This window comes from Myxine glutinosa, chromosome 2 (genome assembly GCF_964187855.1).
Source record: "Myxine glutinosa chromosome 2, kmMyxGlut1.1, whole genome shotgun sequence".
NCBI classification, from domain to species: domain Eukaryota; kingdom Metazoa; phylum Chordata; class Myxini; order Myxiniformes; family Myxinidae; genus Myxine; species Myxine glutinosa.
In genome coordinates, this window is record NC_136262.1 from 161,380,370 (window position 1) to 161,407,347 (window position 26,978).

At 40.8% G+C, this 26,978-nt stretch overlaps 1 protein-coding gene across 5 annotated transcripts in view; it reads right to left on the bottom strand.

The window, feature by feature from the left end:
* The window catches only part of EVC (EvC ciliary complex subunit 1), a 71,224-nt gene that overhangs the window by 39,750 nt on the left and 4,496 nt on the right, over positions 1-26,978 (bottom strand). For 4 of the 5 annotated variants that reach the window (XR_010983258.2, XM_068106853.2, XM_068106855.2 and 1 more), the window contains exons 2-6: positions 25,209-25,301; positions 9,212-9,295; positions 8,924-9,117; positions 8,670-8,757; positions 2,962-3,060 (exon numbers count right to left, since the gene is read on the bottom strand). Coding sequence is in view for 4 of the 5 variants with exons in the window: in XM_068106853.2 (XP_067962954.2) it covers positions 2,962-3,060; positions 8,670-8,757; positions 8,924-9,117; positions 9,212-9,295; positions 25,209-25,301 (558 nt within the window). In the remaining variant the exon portion in view is untranslated. The remainder of the gene's footprint in view (positions 1-2,961; positions 3,061-8,669; positions 8,758-8,923; positions 9,118-9,211; positions 9,296-25,208; positions 25,302-26,978) is intronic. The other variant, XM_068106856.2, reaches the window with a different exon arrangement.

Sequence of the window (26,978 nt, forward strand, 5' to 3'; positions counted from 1 at the left end):
GTGTGAGAAAAAGAGGACCAAATGAGTGAGGTGAGCACTGGTTCTGGTTTTTGGCAGTTTCACGAGGAGGGGGTTGCTGCTGGACCACGTGTGCCCTGCAGATTAGATTGGGGGGTCAGAGCACAGAAAGGGCAGAGGCTGCAAAACCAGAAATGAGGCGGGAGAAGACAGAGAGACCACCGACCCGTCAGCCATGGCAAGCGATAGACCCATCGACTCAGCGTCATCGTAAGAGATTTCAATGATCTTGAAGGCCTTGGTTTCCACGGCGTCAAGCTGATCAAGGTGAGGCAGGGGCACCAGGCCCGAGGGGAGAGCAGTATTCCATCAAGCTGCAGATGAAGGCCTTGTAGGTGGATAGATGTTTAGGTGTGGACTTCCATTGGTGAACTTCCTGAGCACCAATTGATGCCACGTGATCCCCGACCCAAAAGCCATTCATCAATTACCTTTACTGTTTACTGTTTCAGCACCGCATAGCACATAACGAAGAAGCGAGGTGGTGGATTTTATTTTACTCATTTTTATTTCCCACCACAAGCTAATCAATTCAACAATGTGGATACCTTCAAGACTTAATTTCAAACCAACAATGCATGTGATAATATCATGCCAATTTCTGTTGTAGATAAAATGCTTTTGGTTAAAAAACAAAAAACTTTTGACTCACTCTATATTATTAAGTTCTGGGAAAAAACATTTTGGAAGCATCTTTTTATCCCACACTGCACTAGTCGCTTTCAGAAATTGTGTTTTTTAAACTATTTCACATTATAAATGATGCTAACATCTCACGTGAAACTCTATTAACTAAAAAACAGAGAGCCACAAACAATCAAAGTTTGTGGATGCAAATCAGATTCAAACTTTTTTGAAATACCAACTTCTTTCCTGGAAGTCCTTGCAGTATCCTTGTGTTTTATACTTCTCCCACCACCCCCCCCCCCCCTCCCTTCCCACGCCTCCTCCCCCCAAGCCCTCTCCCTCCCACAGATCTCCCGATGTCCCTGCTCTCAAATGTTGTGTTTGTGTGCTTCCCCTTCTTTCCCCATCTTGTCTACCACTCCCCTTATTACATACTTTGTGTGTCTGTTTGATTTTTTTTTTGTGTGATAAATGTTACCTCTTCCACGAGCCTCGATTCTGTATACAAAAAAAAAGAAGAAGCGTGTATTAATATATGCATTATAAGCAAATGCTAAGGTCAAAAGAAAAACTTCCAAAATCCAGGTGGGTGGCACACCTCAACTCTTTTGTTCCTCGCTTCTCCCATATGTGGCATCACCTTCTTGAGGCCGTTGTATCCTGCTCTTACCTCAGGACTTCAAGCAGGTGATTCACGACCATATAATGCTCTACCGGTCTACCCAATCCTTATCCACAATCTTTCTTACCTCCATTGACCCTACCAAGCCCATACCCTCCTATTTCATGGGCGAAACTACAGGATTTTGAAAAAAGGAAAAGTACCGAGCAAAACCACTCATTACTGCAGGGTTCTAGGGACATGAACCCACCAAAAATCTTCTTCAAAAACTGACGTCAAATTATGCATTTTCGGGGTGATGCTACCCAGATTTGTATCTGAAAGAATGATGCAAACTAGAACGGCACTCGGTAGAGTGCATGGCTCCACCAGGCTGAACAGTTTACGTTATGTATCCCACTAATAGGCCGGATCTGGATTTGGACCTGTACGAATATCTAACGGGCTTGTTACTGTCGCCTAACGAACTCATCCACGTTGTTTTGTCGTAATCCGTCCACAACTTATTGAAATGTCGTGTTATACAGAATATCGGTTTTAGCCCTATCACTCAATGGTGAAGAATCACTTAATAAAATTCTCTGATCCAGATCCAGATTTGAATCTTCACCAAAATCGAATAAATTCTTCCTTGTCACATACACAACCTGTCCACCAAGTTTCGTCCGAATCCGTCCATACATTTTTGAGATATCGTGCTCTGTATCAATTTTAGCCCGATCTCCCAATGGTGAAGAATCACTTAAAAAATTAAATAATTATTGTATCCAAATCCATAATCAGATCTTCAGCAAAATGTGAACATTTCTTCCTTGTCGCATACCCAACATGTCCACCAAATTTCAGCGGAATCTGTCTACAACTTTTTGAGATATCCGGTTCACAAATGGACAAACAGACTTACAGACAGGGTTGAAAACATAACCTCCATCCACCTTTGGTGGCGGAGGTCATTCTATTAGATTTTTGCATCTATCGCTAAAAATGAGAAGTGTCTGCCCATCCATCCGTCGGTGTTTCTCGTTGGCCGTTATCGCGATATGCGGGTTTCAGAAGGTGGAAAGGAGCCCTCCCAGTTCTCAAAAGTATCCACCTCCGTGTGTGCAAGCATAAATGTGTGGGTGTGTGTGTATACGTGTGTGTGTGTGTGTGTGTGTGTGTGTGTGTGTGTGTGTGTGTGTGTGTGTCAGGAAGTTGCTGCTGTTGGCTGCTATCTCCACACGTGGGTGGGTTTCAGGAGGTGAACCGGAGACCTACCACAGACCTCAAAATAGGGATATAAAGACCTACCACAGACCACACCTCTCATCCACGGATACTTCTTGCATTTGCAATATTTTCATGAATCTGATTTGCATCCAGGAACCAAAAAAAGTACAACAATTCTAGCAGTGTAGTTCAAAAAGGTTTGCATTTCAGTGAGAATTTTTGAACAGGAAGAACACCTGCATTTTTGTATTTCAGTTAACATAACAAGAAAGCCAGAATAAAACTGAAGATGTTAAACTTAAAGTATTATTATTATGGAAGAAGACCAAATGACTTTTTTGCAAGGGAAAAAAAAATTTAATGTGAAAATTTCTTTAAGTTTGAAGTGAATAAAAAATTATTACTTTGCAAGGAAAAAAAACATCAACTTGTTTTTAAGGTCATGCATCCGCAAAAGGTTGAGCCAGGTGAGGTTGCGTCTTTACCTTGCAATGTTTCTCAAAGATGGCTTCGCAGAACTCCTGCTGCACTCCATCATTCCCAATGATGACATTCAGTATGGATTTCAGAGCAATTGAGAAAAGCTGAGAGAAGGAAAAATGGAAACAGGAATGTAATTTTGTTTTGTTTAAAAAAAACAAAAACCTTTGCTCTCATGATTTTCCTTCAAGCCTGGTGTTGGCTTAGCGGTTAGGGTTCCGGCTTGGGATCCTATGATCCTGGGTTGGAATCCCGGTCGATCGCTGAATTAACGCTAGGGCGGGTTGACTCAACCTGTCATCCTTCCGAGGTCGGCAAATTGCTAATTTATTTAGCGTGTAGGAAGAAATTGGCTCGAGGGCTCAAATCCAAAGTAAAAGAAGCAAGAAACTTTAGTAAGTCTCCGTTAATCTGTTTTGTTCTTTAAAGATGCAAAACAAATGCAGTATCATATGCAGTGTCATACTGCACCATATATTGTAGGTAAAACAGGTAAAGACAAGTAAAATACCATACATTGCTTAAATGGTGTAGTGCAGAATTAGACTGGAGTCTGGACACATGCTCCACAGAAAGGGAGGAGAGGGAAGACACACTGAAGCTCAATGGAAAATAAATAAATAAACACGAAAGCGATGAATAAAAATGGGGCGTCTCGTCAATGCGCTGTGGATAAGCTAATAAGGGTTATTTATCTATCTATATATATAAAATAAAGTTTTTGTTTGTTTGTTTGTTTGTCTGCACGCGCTAATCTCATGAACGGTGAAAGATAGGAGGAAACCTCGAACACAAAAAATGTTGGGACGGGCCCCGGGAACGTTTTAGGCTAGGTGGCGAGGCCGGTCGAGGCCCACCTCGGCCGGCTGGGCCCATTTCGCAATTAAAAGCTGAGCTCAATTATAGTAGTCAATCTTCTACGGCCACAAGTAAAAGCTAAATGATAGTAGTAAATTCATTCAAAAAGAACCAAAAATGTCGGGACGGGCCCCGGGAAGGTTATAGGCTAGGTGGTGAGGCCGGTTGAGGCCGCTTCGGCTGGGCTGGGCCCATTTCGCAATTAAAGGCTGAGCTGAATTATAGTAGTCAATCTTCTATGGCCACGCGTAAAAGCTAAATTATAGTAGTAAATTCATTCAAAAAGAACTAAAAATGTTGGGACGGGCCCCGGGAAGGTTAGAGGCTAGGTGACGAGGCGGGTCGAGGCCGCTTCGGCTGGGCTGGGCCCATTTCACAATTAAAAGCTGAGCTGAATTATAGTAGTCAATGTTCTACGGCCGCGAGTAAAAGCTGAATTATAGCAGTAAATTCATTCAAAAAGAACTAAAAATGTCGGGACGGGCCCCGGGAAGGTTATAGGCTAGGTGACGAGGCCGGGCTGGGACAATTCGCAATTAAAAGCTGAGCTGAATTATAGTCGTCAATGTTCTACCGCCACGAGTAAAAGCTGAATTATAGTAGTAAATTCATTCAAAAAGAACCCGGGCAATGCCGGGTGCTTTCGGCTGGTAGTTACTAAGACTTTGCCATTTCACATTTGACCCAATTTTAATTATTTTCTCCATATTCTCCAATAATAGGTTTCCGCTTCCGGTCCCTCGAGCGACGAGGCTTGCTTCGATCTCTCCACGGCATCAAAGTTTGAGTATTTTCCCATTCGTGTCTTTGTCAAATTTCCACTGGTTATTTTATTGTGTATGTGTTATTGTGCGTTTCTATTTAGTTTTGGTTTTGTAATTATTGCAAATTTGTGTGTAATTAGTCGTTTGTTTGTTCGCACCTCATGCGCGGCCTGGTCTCTCCAGGCTCCCTCCCCCCCGTCAGTATTTTGTGAATATAAGTTCTTTCCTTCATAGTATTTGCTTGTTTCTTTGATTTTCTTTTCTCCCCCCTATCTCTCACGAACATTTTACCCTTTTTGTCCAACGTTTTAAAAACAAAACAAACAAATAAACAAAAAATTCTATATTCATTCTTTCTCTCCTCCCAGACACGTGCTTGTTCGCTCTCCTCCTCGTCTCGACTTGTGCCCCGCCGCCTATATCTCGTTTTTCTTCCACCTCTGCTCCTGCTTTCTCAAATCCACGTTCTCACTTAGAGACTTTTCCCAGATTATTTTTCATGGTTTTGTTTAAATATTATTTAAATATGTTTAAACCGCAGCCGTGATGCTGACGCCGCCCTCCCCCCACCCCCCCAGAATTTATATGTTTTAAACGTTTCCCAGTGTGTACCCTGGATTAGAATAGGTACACCGTATCCCTGCGTGTCGTAAGAGACGACTAAGAGGGTTGGCGTCAGGAAGGGCATCCGGCCATAAAAACATTGCCTCAAAAAGAGAACCATGACAATTACAACTACATATGGGCAGGGTACAGCCCGAAGTGGAGATCGGTTTCTGAGGTTTGGGACATGGAATGTAGGGACAATGACAGGGAGATCAGGAGAAGTGGTGGAAGTATTGGTCAGAAGAAGAGTGGACATATGTTGTGTGCAAGAGACGAGATGGAAGGGAAGTGGTGTGAGAATGGTGAAGGGTAGGCAGGGACAGAAAAACAAGTTTATGTGGCAAGGGTGCCTGGAGGGCGTGAATGGTGTTGGTGTCCTGTTTTCTGAGGAGTTTGTAGACAGTGTGGTGAGTGTGACTAGAGTGGTCGAAGCGATGAAGAGAAGGACAAGTTCTGGTGTGCGATAGAGAAGCTGATGGAAAGCATGAAAGATGAGGAAGTTGTTGTGGTAGGAGGAGACCTAAATGGACATGTGGGAAGGAGTATTGATGGTTTTGAGGGAGTTCATGAGGGTTATGGATATGGTGTGAGAAATGGAGAAGGTGAAAGGATTTTGGAGTTTGCTGATGGAGCTGATTTGTTGATTTGTAATACTCAGTTCCAGAAAGAGGATAATAAGCTTGTTACATACACGTCAGGTGGGTCGACGACAACCATTGACTACCTGATGGTGCGTAGGCGAGATAGGGGGCACCTCCGGGACACAAAGGTGATCCCGGGGGAGGTGGCTGTTTCACAGCACCACTTGGTTGTCTGCGACATAAGGGTGAAAGGTGCGAGGAGAGCTCGGCGGGTGAAGTACCAACCGAGAATGAAGGTGTGGAGGTTGAAAGAGGTGAGAGTAAGGGAGGCATTAAAAGAGAGGCTGAGTAGGGTCGAGGATGATGTGGTTGAGCTTGAAAGTGGTTGGATGTCAATGAAAGCTAGTCTGTTGGGAGCCGTTGGTGAGGTATGTGGATGGACAAAAGGACCACCGAGGCACTCGGAAACATGGTGGTGGGATGATGAAGTTGGAAAGAGGATTGACGAGAAGAGGAAGAAGTTCAAGGAGTGGCAGAAGGCGAAGGGTACGGGAGCAGAAAAAGCAGAGCATGAAAGTTATAAGGCAGCCAGGAAGGCTGCAAAGAAAGAGGTAGCAAAGGCGCAGGAGGCATGTAGGAAAATGTTCGGAGAACGCTTGGATTCGGAAGAGGGTCAGAAAGCAGTATTCAGGATTGCAAAGCAGATAGCGAAAGAGAGGTGTGATGTGACGGGGTCAGTTGCTTGAAGGATGAAGTGGGACAAATCGTTGTCGACCCAGATGGAATTAAAGGAAGATGGAAAAGATATATGGAAATGCTGTTGAATACAGAGAATGAATGGGATGGCAACATGGAGAGTAACCCAGTTTTAGGACCGGCAGAGAAGATAACTGAGAAGGAAGTTGAGGAAGCGATAAAAGCAATGAAGGGTAGAAAAGCGGGAGGGCCGACGGGAGTTGTGGGAGATATGTTGAAGGCAGCAGGAAGTTGGGGTGTGAAGAGAATGACAGAGATCTGTAATCTGGTGGTGAAAGAAGGCCGCATTCCAGTGGCTTGGGAACTGAGTACCCTCGTCCCTCTATACAAGGGGAAAGGTGACCCTCTGGAGTGTGGCTCGTACCGAGCGATAAAGTTATTGGAGCATGGAATGAAGGTATTGGAAAGGGTGTTGGAGAGGAGGATAAGGAAGAAAGTGAAGATCGACGAAATGCAGTTTGGATTCATGCCAGGAAGAGGAACGACAGACGCGCTTTTCATTGTGAGGCAGTTGCAGGAGAAGTAAATGGAGAAGAGGAAGAAGTTGTTTCTTGGGTTTGTTGATCTGGAGAAAGCATTCGATAGGGTTCCACGCAAAGTATTGACATGGGCATTGAGGAAGTTAGGAGTGGAGGAATGGTTGATCAGAGTAGTGATGGCAATGTACAAAACAGCACGCACAGCTGTAAGGACGAAGGACGGGAACAGTGGTGAGTTTGAGGTGAAGGTGGGAGTGCATCAGGGGTCGGTACTAAGTCCACTACTATTTGTAGCTGTGATGGAGGTGCTGGCTCAGAACGTAAAGGAGGGTTTACCGTGGGAGTTGTTGTATGCAGATGATCTGGTGTTGATTGCAGAAAGTATGGATGGACTGAAGGAGAAGATGAACAAGTGGAAGGAATGTATGGAGACAAAAGGTCTGAAGGTGAATATCGGAAAAACGAAGGTGATGGCAAGTGGTAAAGCATGTGGTGAGGTAGAAAGAACTGGGAAGTGGCCGTGTGCTGTGTGCAGGAAGGGTGTCAGAGTGAATTCCATTCAATGTACAATGTGCGCTGAGTGGGTTCATCAAAAATGTAGTGGTCTGAGAGGGTCATTAACCAGTGTGGCAGCTACATTCAAATGTAAGGTGTGCACAGAGGGAGCTGCAGATGGAAGAAATGTTGAGTTGGATCTTGGAGACGGCGTGAAGCTGGAAGGTGTGAAAACGTTTTGCTACCTCGGAGACATGCTGAATTGAGAAGGTGGATCAGACTCGGCAACGGTTGCTAGAGTGAGATGTGCATGGAAGATGTTTCGGGAACTGAGTGGCGTGCTGATGATGAGGGGAGTGTCGTTGAAGCTGAAGGGAAAGGTGTATGCTGCATGTGTGAGAAGTGTTATGATTTCTGGGAGCGAGACATGGGTCATGAATGTAGAGCAGCAACGAAGGTTGGAAAGGGTGGAAATGCGAATGGTTCGACGGATGTGCGGAGTATCGTTGAGAGAGAGGAAGACAAATGATGAATTGCGAAAGATGATGGGAATAGAGCCTGTGATTGATGCTGTGAAGAGGAACATGTTGAGATGGTTTGGTCATGTGTTGAGGAAGGATGAAAGTGACTGGTTGAGAAGAGTGATGGAAATGAATGTAGAAGGAAGTAGAGGACGGGGAAGACCGAGAAAGACTTGGCTAAAGATGGTGGAAGAAGAAATGCGGGCAAGGGGGTTAACAAGGAGAGATGCAGAAAATAGGGCAAGATGGAGAAGATTGTCATGGGGACCGCAAGGCTAACCCCCGCTCCAGCAGGGAAAATGGCCTTAAAATGCATGTTGTTGTGTGTTGTGTAATGTTCTACGGCCGTGAGTAAAAGATGAATTATAGTAGTAAATTCATTCAAAAAGAACCCGGGCAACGCCGGGTGCTTTCGGCTAGTAGTTACTAAGACTTTGCCATTTCACATTTGACCCAATTTTAATTATTTTCTCCATATTCTCATAATAAATTTTTGTTGAAAATTTGATGACAAAAGCTCAAATGGAAAAAAGTCTTGGCCTGGACAGTCTACCAGACAGACAGACACACAGAAGCAATTGCAAAATCCCCTCTCCCACTGCGCAGTGGGACGAGCTGATAAGTGTTGTGTGGAAAACGGTTCAAAAACTCACGGTGATGCGCTCCTGCCAAAAGTCTCTCTCCAATTCCTGTAGTTTTTGCTCAATAAAACCACAAAGCCTCAATTGCCAAGCTCCAGAGCTCCATGGAGGAAAACAATGAGAAAGAGATCATTGAAATCTGAAATACTACCTGGACATCTTGGATATCTTTGCATCAATAACAAAGGTGAACATAGATGAGAACACGAGACAACAGAACAGCTGAACGGAGATGCACGTCACCATTTTGTGACCTTGAAGCTCACCTTTTTCGAAAACGGAGCTGTCCTCCACCCGGCGTGTTCTGCCTTGAAATTCCATAATAATCCTCTTTCATCAATTGATTCACCAACATGGCACCCGACTGGGTCACCCGACCGTTCTCATTGCACGTTTGCTCCGAAGACACCGGGACTCGTGAGCTATTAATGACTGGATTGGAAGAGTCTTGCACTAGCGGCTGAGCAGCACACCATTACAATGTCAAATCATTGCAATCTGAACACATTAAATCACTTACAAATGAGAAAGGTAAAATAATTTCTTGAACTCACCTGGAAAGTTTGATTAATTGGGTAGATAATTTGGGCTTTCAAGGCAAACTTTGTCAGTTCAGCGGCGATTCCTTCATGGTTGTTCTGAAAATAATAATCGCATTACCCAATCAATGGCATCGTTTCTAAATATCTATAAAGCTCAGTTGACCTTTTGCTCCACCAAATAAAAGTGAAACGGAGTTGAGTAAAATGGTGAAAATTCTACAGATGCTGTGACTACCTCTGTCGGTTTGAATGTTTGAAAGAGAATCGACGTCTGGATCAATTTTTGAATTAAATTTAAATCCCGATATATATATATATATATATATATATATATATATATATATATATATATATATATATATATTGTTGCGGATATGAGGATTGTGTTTTTTTGATTGTGTTGTATTGTAAATTGTTATGAATTATTGCTTTATTCTGAGCCCTCCTTGCTCCAGTCTGTTGTATAAAGGTCAAAGGGTGTTCCGGTAGTTAATTCCATAGAGCATACATGAAGAACACTATAATATCCCTGTTCAGTAGTTTATTTCCTTATTCTGTGTATTAGGTTTAGGCTTTGTCTTCCATTAAAATGACACTCCATTGCACCAAGTGAAATAAGATCGATTCCCTTCATTCTTCATTCCCATTCCCAAAAACCTCCATTTCCCCTTTCGTTATGGCCAAGCCTCAATTTGCCAATTACATCCCCTCCAAAACCACCATTGAACATGTGCTCGGGTCGGGGAAGAAAGGCGTGCCCGCCCGTCGTCATCAAGGGCGGAGCCAGAGGGTCGCGCGACCAACCATGGCCGAGGTGAGCACACCGATGGGCGTGTCCTGAAGGCCGGCGGCTTAATCGCCGGAGGCGTTATAAAAGCGCGCGCGCAAGAGTGGTCAGAAGTTGCGTAAGGAGGTCCATGACAAAAGAGGTCCATGACAAGAGTGGCGGCGAAGAGATCACCGAGAAGAGAGAGTTGAGTAAGGGATCCCTGAAGAGCAGCTTGAGCCACCGCGGCTGCATCAACAGCAGCTTGAGCCACCGAAACTGCAGCCACAGCAGCTTGGGGCCTGGACGGCAGTTTGGAGCAGGGCCGCGAAGGAACGGCGGCTGCCCAACGCGCCGGTCGTGCTGCAGGACCCGTTGGACCTCCCTCTCCCCCCAGCCATCCACCTCCTGCCATTCCTATCATCATCCCCCGTGTAAGTGTGTTCGTAGTCTGTCTTTTGTCTTGTCCCTGGGAATAAGTTAAGCCTGTTAGATGAGCTAGTATTTTCACTGTGTCTCTAATATCTTCTGTATATTATTTTCTTATCTTTCCTTCTTCCTTGGTTATTTTGAGCATGTAAATAGTAGAAATAAATTTAGTAGTATTTCCAACCTTTTGGTTGTGTTGGAGAATTATTAACAATTACTGGTGTTATGTTAGTAAAACTTCAAGAGACTCGGTTTAGCAAAATCAATGGTTTATTCACTTTAGAGAATTTGTTGTATACTAAGCCGAGATCTTTAATGAGTCTGTTCCAGAGTTTGTTGACGCTCATTTGGTCGGTCTTTTGAAGCTCGTTCAGTAGGTCTTCTGAAGCTCGTTCAGTTGTTGACAATCTCCAGTTGGTTGATCAGTTTCAACTGGTCTTCAGTTTTCACTCCTCTTCAGTTCACTGTCCCAGTCCACTCTCTCAGTCCACTCTCCCAGTCCACTCTCCCAGTCCACTCTGCTCTTCCAATGCAACTTTCTCTTGGTTTTAAAGGCCCAGACTGCTTCATCCAAAAGCCTTTATTTGGCTCTTTTGGCCACCCCTCTATTTTGGGAGACTGAGAGCACCACTTTATTTCTGTTCAAGAGGTCAAATACTCTGACCTGCTGAAGCTGTTTGCAGCCTGTGTTCCATCTATGGAACACAGGCTAAATATTGAAAGACACAGATGGCAGTCCACGAGCATTACACATTCTGTTTCCTTAAATTAACTCTCTCTCTGACCACATGTTAATTCTAGTTCTATGCTCTTTTGCTCATTCGTAAAGTAAAACATAATTCCACTTTAAACAAGATTACATTGATATATATTCTAGCAATATTGTCAATATGAATATTTATTCCCTGACAATCCCCAGTTTTTCTTTTATGTTTATATTAACCATTAATCTAAACATTACCACATTAAATATTCATACCACTAATCTGGTAATTCAATTTCCTAAGGCATACACCGTCATTCTGGAAGAATTTTGATCACAATACATTTCCTTGTTCATTGACTCTTTCTATGTTGATAATTCAATTCAACTCATTTGCATAAAGATCACAAAACATTTCACCTTCACCAAAACGCAATAATTTCAGTTCATCAAAATAATAAAGCATCTGCAACATTTGGCAAAGTATTTGCCTTTAATCAAATATTGACTTTCTTTGTTTGAAAAAGGGGCGGATCACTTGTGTTTGGAATTTCAGCATAAAACATTTTCTCCTGTTGTCTTCATCACACCTTCACTATTTGCATAGGATTTTCTGCTGTTGTGATAGCTGGGCAGAGTCAAAGACTGACCCTGCTCTCCATGCAGCATCCTTGCCACTCTTGCTGTGAGCCATAGTAGATTTGAACAAGGCCTCCATCCAGTTGTAGTCGACTTGCCTCCTCACTAATCGTGAGCATGGAGCAAGTATTGATGTGATGTTGATTTGTCAACAAGATGTGGAGCAGGGATGCCGGATGCATCCGCAATGATGATGTTGGGACCATGGTACTCAGTTGTCCATGGTCCATACCAGGAGCACACAGCAGAATCGTGCACAGCTGTTGTGAAGGAAAAGGCAGTCGTTCGCCTGCAGCTCCATGCTGGCTCCCCGGAAGTTGGTGAAGTAATGACACACGTCACCGTATCCCGTAAACGTTGCAGGTAAAATCTCGTCGTCCTGCAATTGCTGATGTGATGACTGTTCGAGGTATTTGAACACAAGTAAGTGATCGTCCTTTTTCCATATGTTGCAGTGTGACCCAGACAAATGGTCACATAATTTTCCCTTGGTGAAGGTAAACATCCATCCTCCAAAGGAGCATTTCTTCATCATTCTTTGAGAAAGAGGGTGTATGCCAAGATTAACTTCATTTTCACAAATTTTCCTTTTTCAAACTTCTTCCCAGATGTCGTTATCACTCCATTTGGGATGTGGTCTTGTCTTTCCTTTACTTAGCCACATTTATATCTGCTCTCCACACAGATTGAATCAGATGGGGTACATTGTAACATGAAATCACTATATTTTATAACAACTTCACACGAATAATATTCAAATCAGACATGTGTTTTACACTACTAAAACTAAGAATAGCATCCACAATTACTTTCCGGTTCATATAATTCAAAAAATTAAACACATGCAGGTGTTGTAACTCAACTCAAAGAAAATAAATGCATTAATAATGATTATATATGATTTAAATCACAAACAGGAATATCTAATTCCCAACAATTCTTGCAAACAAGCAAACTATGCCTAATATGTTATTAGCATAGTCCTCCCCGCTTTTTGTTTTTCTTTAACAGTGTTACTTGTGGTGATATGAGTTCATCGATCGTGTAAAACAGACATAGTGCACAACAAGTTGTTATGCCCTCATTTATGTCAATGACATTCAACATTATATACCAAACTAACAAACTTCTTAAAATGTGACTAAAGAAAAATCCCTTAATATGTAACATAAATCTGATTATTTGCCTTATTCTGATGCCCCTATTTCCCGGGGTCCATATTCATTTCTATTGTTATCAACTTCCTATGATCTGTGAATTCGTTCCAAGATACCACAACTATAGGTTTTAACAAAGCTCTACCAAACTATTTCCAATGTGAACTCAAAATACTAATAAAACAATCAATTTCAAAAAATTAAACTCAAAGGGTCAGCAAATTCATTCTATAACCAGATCTAATATTCCCATCCAATAGTTTGCCTTGACACATGTCATATTATAACATTTTAATAAACCTTTAAAAATGTTGCCCATCGCAACAACTTCCCTTTTACAAATAGCCATGTGTAAATTACGTATTGAACGACAATTTTCCTCTCAATGTGTTTGGCCTAAATGGCCGCAAAAGTGGCTGCCAACATGCAGTACCATTTTTATCTACCAAGTAAGTGCTCATCGACATAAGACCTCTACCAAATGTTGGTTGTAGAAACAAATCTGGGATTTCTAATTACATGGATGCACACTCTCAGGACATTGCAGGCTGCTGTTATCAATCCATTCCGATAAAATAATTTCTTTACCTACAATCAAATAAGTAACACAAATTGAGGATATTATCCCTATCACATTCATTTATAGATTCATTTGGTTCTAATTCACTCTTTTCCCACTGCTATAAGGAAGAACAGTAGCTCTTATAAGTCTTTGTAATATCTCATTAAATTTACCCAGCATTGAAGAATTTATTTACTATCCATTTCCCTTCTGTTTACCAGTAACTTTGTTTAAACTGCATAACTTAATTTGATAAATCCCATGTGTACAGCTACCACTTATTGAAACCCCTACTTTTGTAGAAAATATCCAAATACGTGGTTGTATACTCCCTTAAAAGTTGTTCCTCCATTTTTCTATGCAACTTAGTGAAGACTACTGACACCAGTATGCCAATATAGGTGTGGCAGATTAACAAAATATGTTGCAGGTATACGTAACATCGTGTTCTGAGTGTAAAAACCCATAAAAACCCAAAAAAACATCTGAGTGTAAAAACATAACAGCGCGTTCACGTCTGCCCCTTGGTTTTAAGATTCACAATGCATTTCGTTATAAAACTCACAATAGTTCAATTCAACAAAATTGTCTTTACTATCTGCCCATATCGTCTATGCCTAAGACACATCCATACATACAGCACAATTTATATGCTGATAAAGGTCAAGTTTATATATGTAAAAATCTGTGAGCAGAGTACTCTGGGAAGTCAGTGTAAGACCTTTTCCAAATTTGACTAATTTTGTACTCTCTCATTTTTTTTAATGAAACTCATATCCATAAATAGCTGTTATTCTCATATGAATTCTATCAAAAATGGAATCCCAAGATTACTCACAATTTTACTATTAATTAATGGCTGCTCATAACCTAGCACATCAAATCCGTATATTCCATCGCCCTTGACAAAAGAGATAATGTTCATAATCAAATTATATTCCTATTTTATTTTACGAATTTTCTGGATATTCTTGTAAGGTTGACACACAAAACAAAAACATTGACACACAAACATACACAAACCCAAGCATTATGTATATTTGTTTGCATTTGAACCATCATTAACAGATCAAGATGGGTGTCAATTTCATTTCAATTTCGTAAAATTTATCCTTTAATGTTAGAAACGCTAATACACAAATAGACAAAAAGTTTATTTTTAGAAAACCCCTATAATGTCACATTGAAAGTACCCTTTTCGGTCCCACAATAATTTATCCAAATTTTACAAATTTACAAATTGTACAAATTTTACAACACCTCTATTTACATGTCAGTCGACCACTGACCTATGAGCATGCAAAAAATAGTCCAAAATGCCCACCTGCTGATCATGTGATGCTCGTCACTTGGTTTCCAAAAAATTTTGCAAAGCAATGTTCCACACTTTGGTAATTGTTTTGTTGTAAAAAATTGTTTCGCCCAAAATACTCCCTAAAACCACATTTATAATTGGCAAATATGAGGCTTCCAGAATGAACTCTAATTCTGGATCTTTTAATTCATGTTCCAAAAAAAATCCAATTTTGGCATTTAATCAACTAATTATTAATTTGCTAATAAGCAAAAGTAAAATTCATTCTTGCTCCAAAAATGTTTGAGACAAGAAGCATGAACAATTATTCATGTTGGTCTTTTGGCATTTGGGATCTGCAGCAATGAAGGCCTAATCGTTATCTGAGGTACCGGTAAGCACTGGTACCCTTGATCTTGGTTCGTCCTATGAACTCGTCTTCCTATTTGAATATGGACAACATCGTTTCCAGTGTCCAATATTTCCACAATTAAAACATCGATGTCTGTCATTGGCTGGTTTGTCCACCTGTTCACTTGTATCGCTGGGCTGCCTCTCCAGATCCCTGAGTTGCCACCCCACTCCCTGGTTATCTCCTACTGCATTGTTGCGTTGTTGCCCAGAAAACCTATTGCGTTGATTCGTAGTCATCAGGGCTTGAGTCTGTAGTTGCATCAATTTCTCGGCATTTACAGCACTATTCCTGGCTTGAATCCGCTGATGATGCAAGGCGTAATTCAATATTTCTTGCATTGGCTTGCCTTCCCAAGCAATACATTGTCTTTCCACTTCACTCTTCAATTTGGGCAATAGACCATTAATAAAAAGGGGTTTTAAGGCATTGTCAATTTGTGCCCGGTCTATGCCTGAATATAGTCGGAAAACATCTCGCAATCTGTCCAAATAATCGCTCGCATCTTCGCCTGTGTTCTGCTTGCATGTAACCACTTTGTTCCAATCCGTCACTGGTGGCAATTTTTTTTATGGCCTCTATCAAGTTATTGATCTGTGCCGTTCTAGCCTCCGTGGGCATGTCCACCTGTCCATCTTCCGTATTTACCCAGTTGGCCTCACGCATTAAGTTCCTCAAAGTGGTGGTATTAGGAATTAACCATTTTAAAAGTATTTCCATGTCTCTTGCAGTGGGCAACTGAGTTTCCACAATTAACCGCAGTTCCTCCGCAAATTGAAGTGGATCTGTTTTGATTGATGGCATACTACTCTGCAATGCCTTCAATTGATGTACCTGCCATGGTCTATACATCAGATCTGGATGTTGCTGATTTGCCCCTGGAAATTGCCGCTGAGGAAAATTCATAACACCACTTGCTCAAACCCTCCTTGTGAGAGAGTCAACTTTTGATCATTCATTAGCCAATCACATTGATCGTTAGATTGATTGGCATTTATCACACGACCCTTACTCCTTGTATGGTGAAATGGAGAGCATGATAAAGATATAGCAGCTGGTTGCATCGTTTGCCCACTTTGAGTCGGTTCCTGTGCCCCAATTGCACCCTCTTGGGTAGTTACCTCAAATGGGTCACGTCTTTCACCTGTCCTCTGTTGACTAGAACCAATCGCTGCACTCTGTTCTGGTCTTTCGGCAGGTACAGGTACAGGCACTACCTGTGGCTGATATACAATAGTTCTCCGATAAGGTGGAGGAGTTTCGTCTTCCAGTTCATTGGTCTCGTATGATCTGGCTTCTGGATACAATTTGGGTTGAGATTGCTCTCCATTACTGACTTGAAGAGGCATCTGATTTGCTACCTTACACAACCTATGCTGTATCTGTATCACCTCTTTCTTCAAGCCCCCCATCTTTGCTTTGGTCTCCCTGTCCCTAGAAAAGATTTCATCTGCTTGACAGTTTTAGGTTTTGGAAGTGTCCTGATCACTTTTACACGTTCAGGGCACAATCGTCTCGTGTCGCCTTTCAAAATATGTCCTAAATATTTCACCTCTTCCTTACAGAACTGCAACTTATCTCTCGAGGCCTTGTGGCCTTTGTCTGCCAACGCTGTCAGTAGCACAACAGTGTCCTGCTCACATGCTTCCTTTGAAGTTGAGCATATGAGAAGGTCATCAACATATTGTACCATCACTGAACCCCCAGGAAATTCAACATCGCTGAGGTCTTCATGTAGAGCACGTGAAAACAAAGTTGGGCTCTCCGTGTACCCTTGTGGTAACACAGTCCAGGTAAACTGTAAATTTTCGTACGTGAATGCGAAAAGATAACGCGAATCCTCATGAATGGGTACACTGAAGAACGCTGAACATAAGTCCACCACAGAATAAAACTTCGTGTTGCATGGAATACTTGACAGTACAGTGATCGGGTTAGGGACCACTGGATAGGCTGGGATGACACAATCATTAATTGCTCGAAGATCTTGAACAAATCTCCAAGTAGTCTTGCCTGGCTTCTTCACAGGTAAAATAGGAGTGTTGCACATGCTCACAGTGCGAACTATAACTCCCTGTTCCACCAATGATCGAATCACTGGTGCAATACCAGCTTTTGCCTCTGGTCTCAATGGATATTGGCGCTTTCTAGGCAATGGCTTAGAATCATCTACTGTGATCCTTACAGGTGCAATACTCTTGATTCGTCCCACATCATTTGGATGCGTTGTCCACAAGCATATTGGTATTTGATCGAGTGGGTCCTGGTCACCGTCAGCGTCAGAGCTGAGTAGGTATACCCCAATATCGTCAGTATCATTCGATTCAACAATCATGTTGAAGGTTGTAGAAAGCACCTGCTGTCCGAGCTGCCAACAAAATCCATCTCCATCTAAGTCATAGAGTGGGGCACTTTGAATTTCTCCCATGTATCCCCTGTTGTTACACTCTTTCAGAGTTGCAATCATTATTCCAACATCTTTTGCTTCGTACCCTTGTGCCACCGCTAAGGTGACGTGTGGGGTTGTTGTTTCGGGTTGATTCCACAGGAGTTGTTGGTCTGGCGTCAAAGACACTGACATCCCAACTCCCTGTCGTCCCACCCACAATGACGTCAGATGTATATCATACTTGGTGTGCAGGTATTTAAAACCCCGCTCTGCATAGGACCCCTCTTCTCCTGTAGCATCATAACATGTTGTACAGTGAAGATCAGTCTGCCGTGTCAGAAAGTCCATCAAAAAATTATCTAACCATTCCTGTACTTCGGGCATTTCATCCTTCAGTGTCATAAAACTAACACACAAAAGTTCCGCCAAGATTGTATCATCGATATCCCATCGATGTGTTGTTGGTCTTGTCAGGCCATCTAGTACCTTAGAAATAAAGTCGTGGGAGTGTTCTGGCATTTCTAGATACACTCCGTTTTCATTACAGATGACAGTGCAATTCAATTTACACAATAAATCTCTTCCCATCAAATTTACTGGAACGCCAGATGCCACAAGAAAGGCATGTTGTGCAGTCAATGGACCAAATTGGACACGCAATTCTTCCGTGACTGGCGTGTGTATGGGAACTCCTGACACTCCGACCACCTTTGTATAGTATTTTGACAATGGTATATCGGGAAAATCTGCTTGTCGTAACGTGGAACGCGTAGCTCCCGTATCGACGAGAAAGGGTGCCTTGCGTCCACCTACTGTCAAATTAACACTTGGTTCCTGTGCAGCCGACCCTGAGATTAAAGGAAGCGCTGCCACTTGGTCATTTTGGTCTAGTCAACAGGGTGTGGCAGACCATTTAGTCTGCTGAGGTCCTCCCTGAATTTGGGGCATTCCTCAATAGAACCCTATTTGTTGATGGAGGCGGTGGTAACTGGTAGTATCCCTGTTCTTGGTTGTTCTTCCGAAATTGTCTTTGATATGGGCATCGCCTTATCCAATGTCCCATTTTGCCTGTGTGTGAGTACCTCTTTATACTCACTCAATATATCAAATAACTACAAGGACTACACATCGGACTACACCTGTATCCACTATCAAATGTGTGTACTGCAAAAATCGCAGAAGTTTGTTCCACTTTATACAAAGTAGCGTTGAATGCGTTGTTGTCTAGCTTATTCCGATAAGCTCCACTCTGTGGTCTTCCAGGAAGTATCTCTCCACCTGTCCACTTGATGACTTCAGGTGATTTCCAGAGAGTCCCCCTGCCCTGTGGCTTTTCCCACACCCCAATCTCACTGATCAGCGTTGCAGATGAGTCTGGATCAGTAAGTCCTGTTAAGGGGGGGTCAAACAAAAATAACCACGTAATATAACAAATAACCACTACACTCACCACCTCGCTCATCGTCCCAGGTTGTCTGCACATTGATGTTTTGCAAATGTCTCAAAGCTTCTTTCTTGAGACCGCACTTTTTATTCATCCATCAATTGACTTGTTTAAATTAAATTTAAATAAATGAGATCAGATTAATTAATCAGATCAAAATCAATCAGATCAATCGGATCAGAATCAGAATCAATTCAATTATGCAATTTTAATCAATTTATCAATATTCATCAATAAAATTCTAATAATAATATATAATAAAATAATATAAATGATAATATCGAAATTCACATTTATCAGTCTGATACCGAATTGAAACCAATGTCTGATACTGAACTATGATATGGGATCAACATTACTCTATACCTAAACCTTTTCCCAATGTTGCCAAAACAGTTCCATCTACTGACGGGGAATATGAGCATCGGTCGTCACCGTTTGACCCATATCTGCCATCAGTTGACAAATCACCGTTCTGCCTCTGGATCATATCTGACATATTTGTTCAATCCTGTGTGGTCATTATATCACAAATTAAAGTTGAACAACCACTGAAGGCAACTCAACCCTTCATTTGTGAGATAATCAGCGAAAATTGATCCGACAGATATGAACCAGTTCATTGGGCAATGTCTCACATGTCACCCATGTCACATGTCACGTGTCACATGTCACACGTCATGTGATGTCACATGTCATGTCATGTGTCACCCACCATGTCTCACTTTGAAAGACACTCAAAGTTCTTGACAATTAAAATGGTGTAAGATTCCTGAAATGTATACCAATGAATGGCAATTAATTCATAATATTTATCAATGGAATCCAATCATACCGAAATTTCGACACTCCAATAAACTTTGTAACTTGTAATACATCATTAATCCTGCAGGGCTATAAAGCTATCCTTAAAGTCCATGCAATCGATTTACATCAAAACCCAATGATGACATGCCTGATAATCATAGCAATTTTCATGATTGTAAAATCATGACCATTGTAAATCATTGTAATTATAAATTGTAAATGTAAACTTACCATAATTGTAAATTGGCAATTATAAATTATAATTGTAAAAAAAATTGTAAATTGTTACCATTATCAGAGTCATACCATAATCATCCATTGCAGAAGACAAACATTTCCTGTATCAACACATCCACGTGGTATAATCAACAATGAAACAGTTATCATTAACAAAATTTGAGAATGAACATCAATAATAATCAACAATATGACAATCATGATGACAATGATGAATCTCATCAACAATGAGAGAAAACAATGAGAATGAGAAACAATGAGAGAAATGAGAAAACAATGAGAACTATGAAAGGTGAAAACAGGTAAAAGAAGAAGCAAAAGAGGAGGAAAGGAGGAGGAACGAGGGGAGGAAAAGGGTGGGGAAGGGAGGGGGAGAAGTGGCAGAATGCCAAGGGAGGAATGAGGAATTAATACTATGCGAAATACGACACTCATTGTATTTTAACCTAAAGATAGCTGTGTATCATTGGCGCACTCATGACTCCCTTACAAGGCTGTGAGATTATATGGTAAATACTGTCTCCCTCTCGAACTTCTGTGCGAGCCATTACACTCATCTGTGTATTTTTTTTTAACCATTTCAACTGTGTCGTACCATGGCACTCATAACTTTAACACTATGGGGCCATATTCTTTAGGGAGAGGGAGAAATTTTAAAAATGAGAATGAAGAACACATACCCACACACACAAAAACACATAAAGCCACATAATGAGGTGATATGCTAAATCAACATGGGATCCAATGGGATATGGGATCAACAATCCTATACATGCCTCATTCAATCAGTAATATAACATGATTTGGAGGGGATGGATAATGGTAGAATGAAGTTAGGGTTAAGATTGGGTTGGGGTCAACAAATTCATGTACATGTAAATTCATTCATGTATAAACAGATCACAATATATTTCATCATTGGTTTCCCTCCATTTAATTGCCTTGGCAAATGTCATAGTATCTTATATCAATAAATTCCCTTTTTTTAAATCTTAAAAGACAGATGAAATATAAAATGATCAAAGGTACATTTGATGGTTCTATTTTTTAGAGATTACGGATCACAGTAGCATGGGATTGGCTCTCATTAAATTTCATCTTGATTGAAGGATTTTTAGCTGTGGTCCAAGATGGCCGCCGCCATAAAAAATCCTAAAAATATATATATATTTTTTCTAATCAGGATGTAAATATACAGATAAAAGTAAGTTTGGAGAGAAAACAGGAAGGGGGAAGGGATACAGAAGGGAAGAAAAAATGGGGGGTTTGGATAGGGGGGGGGGACGGAAGGAGGGAGGGGGAAAGGGCGAGGGAAGGTTGGGGGGTGTAGGGCAAGAAAAGTGAAAAAGGTTACATTTAAAAAATCGCTTCTCATCCTATATGTAGAAGTTTGGGCTAGGGCCAACAACACCAAACGGTTGCCATGGGCAACCTGCCTGCACGCATTCCACTGGCAGGATACAATTACCGGCATCAGTGTGTGCCAATCTTACTTGGAGATGACACGGAAAACTTGTGTTTTTTTTTTTTTTTTTTTTTTTTTTTTTTTTTTTTTTTTTTTTTTTTTTTTTTTTTTTTTTTTTTTTTTTTTTTTTTAAATTACATTGCATTGCAAACATTACATTACATTACATTACAATAGAAATTAAAAATTACATTACTGTCCTACATGGGAAAAATGAATTGATGGTGCACTTCATCAAGTCATCCCTGTCAGAACATCATAATTCATAAGATTACAATTTCTTGTGTTCGTAAGAGCACATTTGGCCAATCACACACATAAATGTGCATAAAATGCAGACGTGCGTCCAAACCGCTTCGAATTAACTCTTATGAAGGTACAAAAACCCATATTTGTGCCACAATGGAATTTTTTTTTTTTTTATGACTTAAAATCGAGCCAGTCGATTTTACCATTATTTGGCTTACTGTACAGACGCTGTATAAAATCGCTTTTTACAAAAACCGCGAATATGATTATAAATCAAATAGTGTCCATTCTGCAATCTGCTCGTGCCTGTGGTCACAACCCAAGCAGGATCTCAACCATTATTTTAACGGGAAAATCGACACACTTATAAGTCATTTAATCACGAAAACGAGCAGAGATTTGAATGCAGACCATTGCTGGAAATCATTTTAAAGATATTTACAAAATTGACGTTCTATTTCATGAATTCATGACATTCATGAAATGAGCAAGAAATATACAAAATCCATATTTCAGTTGTACATGACAAGACGAATGCAGCACCTGTTGGCTAACGCCCGGGGTTCGTTAGTGGTTCTTTGCAATCGTCTCATTAAACTCGTAAAATGTACCGAAAAAAAATTCAAATTACAGAAAAAACAAAAAAATAATTGATTATTAATTTTTTAAAAAATTTTTTATCGTCATGACTTCTGAAATTTTAAAACAAATCCTTCATGAAAGCACAGCACCTTTTCTAAAGACACCAAGCTTTAGTGGATATTTGTGACAGTTCATGGCACCATCCCTCAAAAATGCGTATACATAAATTTTGGAAGAAAAAAATTGGCATGATTTCTGAAACCTGTTAAAGGCCTCGTGTTTTTTCCTTCCACACATCAACAAACGTACACAAAACTCAAACACTGAACTATTTTCATAGATTAACATCAGACTACACAGATAACAAACAAAAGCTTACCTGGGCAGTTGAGTCCCTACGGGCCACCACTTGTTGGAGAATTATTAACAATTACTGGTGTTATGTTAGTAAAACTTCAAGAGACTCGGTTTAGCAAAATCAATGGTTTATTCACTTTAGAGAATTTGTTGTATACTAAGCCGAGATCTTTAATGAGTCTGTTCCAGAGTTTGTTGACGCTCATTTGGTCGGTCTTTTGAAGCTCGTTCAGTAGGTCTTCTGAAGCTCGTTCAGTTGTTGACAATCTCCAGTTGGTTGATCAGTTTCAACTGGTCTTCAGTTTTCACTCCTCTTCAGTTCACTGTCCCAGTCCACTCTCTCAGTCCACTCTCCCAGTCCACTCTCCCAGTCCACTCTGCTCTTCCAATGCAACTTTCTCTTGGTTTTAAAGGCCCAGACTGCTTCATCCAAAAGCCTTTATTTGGCTCTTTTGGCCACCCCTCTATTTTGGGAGACTGAGAGCACCACTTTATTTCTGTTCAAGAGGTCAAATACTCTGACCTGCTGAAGCTGTTTGCAGCCTGTGTTCCATCTATGGAACACAGGCTAAATATTGAAAGACACAGATGGCAGTCCACGAGCATTACACATTCTGTTTCCTTAAATTAACTCTCTCTCTGACCACATGTTAATTCTAGTTCTATGCTCTTTTGCTCATTCGTAAAGTAAAACATAATTCCACTTTAAACAAGATTACATTGATATATATTCTAGCAATATTGTCAATATGAATATTTATTCCCTGACAGTTGTCTTCTTCTTCTTCTTCACATCCGTGTCGCTTTTGTCTTTTCCCTATTGAATAGCTGTGGCGCGATCTGGCCAACGCTCGGGAATCGGGTTAGTCGGGATAACTGTACGACCGCGGGGCCTCCGCTCGGCAAAACGAACATCTTATCCGCGGTCCGTAACAATATATATATATATATATATATATATATATATATATATATATATATATATATATATATATATATATATATCTATCTATATATATATATATCTATATATATATATATATATATCTATATATATATATCTATCTATATATATATATATATATATATATATATATATATATATCTATATATACATATACATATATATATATATATATATATATATATATATATATACGTATATATATATATATATATATATATATATATATATATATATATATATATATATATATATATATATATATATACTGTATATATAAACGCGAGTTGTCTGTGTGTCCGCGTTTTATTCAGCGATGGCTGAACGGATCTTCATCAAACTTTCAGAGGTTCATCAGTGAGTGCCTGGGAGTGTTTTCGGCAAGAAAAAAGAAAATTGAAAAAAAAAAGTTCGTTTTTTTGGAGTTAAAAACAAAACAAAAAAACATCGCTCGATAGTGCCGAAGCCTTTTTAAATTAATGACAGTTAATATATACAAGTATACATTCGCATAAATGAATACAAAACATTCACCAGACATTTGAATACAGATAAATCAAACAATTCCGGAAGTGTACGAATTTGGTAGTATGGCTTCTTCTTCTTCTTCTTCCTGATCGGCATCACACTTAACTCAGAAACGTGAGCCACAATCACTCAGAAACGTGAGGCACATTCACTCAGAAACATGAGCCACTCCCCTTCCCCCTCCCTTTCCCCTGCTCCCCCTCCCCTTCCCCCCTCCCCATCCTCACCCATCCCCCCCCCTCTGCCCCCTTCCCCTCCTCTTCCTCCCCCTCCCCCCCCTCCCCTTCCCCATTCCCCCCCCCCCCCCCCCCACCCCTTGCCCTGGTACTTCTGCTCGTTAATTTATAGAGCACAATTTGGGTTTACCAGTTTGGTGTTATCATCTTTGCACTTGGTATTTGGTACTCTATTTTGTATCGCTCCATCTATCGCTCTCTGTCTCTCTCTGATGTCCCATACTCTTCACAGAGTGTCAGTGCCACTGAAGCAGCTTCCTGAGCAAGGGTTACCCTGGGCGGTTTACAGGAGTTTGGGCAGAAAATGTTTGGGCAGGTGCGGACAATAGTTAGCCTACTCTTCATGAAAAACATCATGGGATCTTTAACATCCAACAATGATGCCGGCAGACAGGACGCCACGTTTAACATCCATCTGGGGGACGGCAAACACAATGATGAATCACCCTGCCTGTGAAACACCGGGATGGCAGTTTATAGCTGGGTCGGGATTACCCAGGCTGGATAGCTTAAAGGTGAGTGTGCGTACCTTTATGCCAGCCTGTCAGCCCCCATTTGATACGACAATGTCAGGTTTGAATCCCCATAATGTGTTGATTTCTTCATTATCTACTAATGTCCTCGTAAATTCATGCAAAAGGAAAAACTTAGCATCTTGCAATGTCCTTGTTCTGGAGGTGATTATTTTTAAAAGCTCCTCCATCAGCCTTTTATCATTGTTAGAAAAAAATTAATTCACCAATAACATGATATAACGGCAGAGAAAAAGTTCTAAAAACAACATCTCACCTTGGTAGACTCGTGCTGCTGTTCGACTGAAAGCTGCGTTGTTTGAACAAGCAAAGCTCGACTATCTTCATTAGTCAGATTTTGTAAATTCAGCTGTGAAAGAGAGGTAGAACAGAAACTTCCTTTAATGTGATACTCTCTCTGAAAACATGGCACCGATCAGACCTGCAAAATCAAAAGTGAAAGAACTGAGGCAGGTCGATCATCACGGACCTACCACGTTCCCCTGTGCCGTGTCTATCCAGCCACACACAGCAGACCGCATTATTCAGACTCATTATCTATATAATAAAGTAGGACTGACCATCTGTCTGTCTGTCTGTCCCCGAACTACTCCCTCAGTTTTGGGCCTAGCCCCACCAAACTTTCTGTGGAACCTTTTGAGATTTTATTTCTATACATTTCTCAATACAACTAGGATTTTGAGTTTCCACCCATACGAAGCTGCTCTCTCCGCATGTAAACTCATTCACGGGTTCGGCATTATCAGTTTCGCCATTTACCGCGTGTGGAAACATTCGCTGGTTCGCTCACTATCGTTATCACACTCTTCATCATTAGAGGTAAAATTGTTTTACACAGTCCTATTCCCAGCCTGGTGTTGGCTTAGCTGTTAGTGTGCTGGCTTGGGATCCTAGGATCCTGGGTTCGAATCCCGGTCGATCGCTGAATTAACGCCAGGGGGGTTGACTCAGCCTGTCATCCTTCCGAGGTCGGCAAATTGAGTACCAGCTTGCATGGGATGAATGATCACGGTGTATACCCCGGTTTAGAATAGGTACACCGTATCCCTGCGCATAGTAAGAGTGTGACCAAGGGTTGGCGTCAGGAAGGGCATCCGGCCATAAAAACATTGCCTCAAAACAGGGAACCATGATTGTCATGGGGCCCGCAAGGCTAACCCCCGCTCTAGCGGGGAAAATGGCCTTAAGAAAAAACCGATCATTCATTCATTCATTCATTCATTCACAGTCCTATTCCCACAGTTTTAGGGCCAGCCAAACCAAATTTTCTGTGCAGCTTTTGGGGTCCCTGCACATGTCCTAAAGTGGTGGGATTTTGTATAAAATTTCTCAAAACATTTTCTTTTGAGAGTTTTGCCTCCCACCCGTAAGTAGCATAGGTACCTCACTAGTATATACATCTCATATATAAAGCTCTTTCTAACCACTGACTCACTGAATGATATTGATTGTTCGGTCCCTTCCGGGCGTCGTAGAAAGCTGAAATTTGGTGTACCGATGGCCATCAAAGCCGGTACACTGGGAAAAATCACAGAACTGTTGGAAAGCGAAAGCTGCTTTTTGCATAAAGAAATGAAAATTTACGCAAAAAACAGTAAACTCGTCTGTAGAAGAAAAAAACCTCAATCAACATCCAGCATTTGAAAATTGTAATTTCTATAAATGTAAACTGTGACATAAAAATTGCAATGAAAATGTACATACAGACTGTAAACGTGTCCATAAAGTAAATTTAAAAACACCTAAACTGATATCTAGCAGCAGGTCGGTGGTGCTTGCCTGCAATCATAAAGCTTCTATTTATTATGTACGTACGTACGAAGAACGGTTTGTTATTGCTTACAAAATGTGTAAGCATACCTCATTAGTTTATTTATATATATATATATATATATATATATATATATATATATATATATATATATATATGTATATATATATATATATATATATATATATATATATATATATATATATATATATATATGTATATATATGTATATATATGTATATATATGTATATATA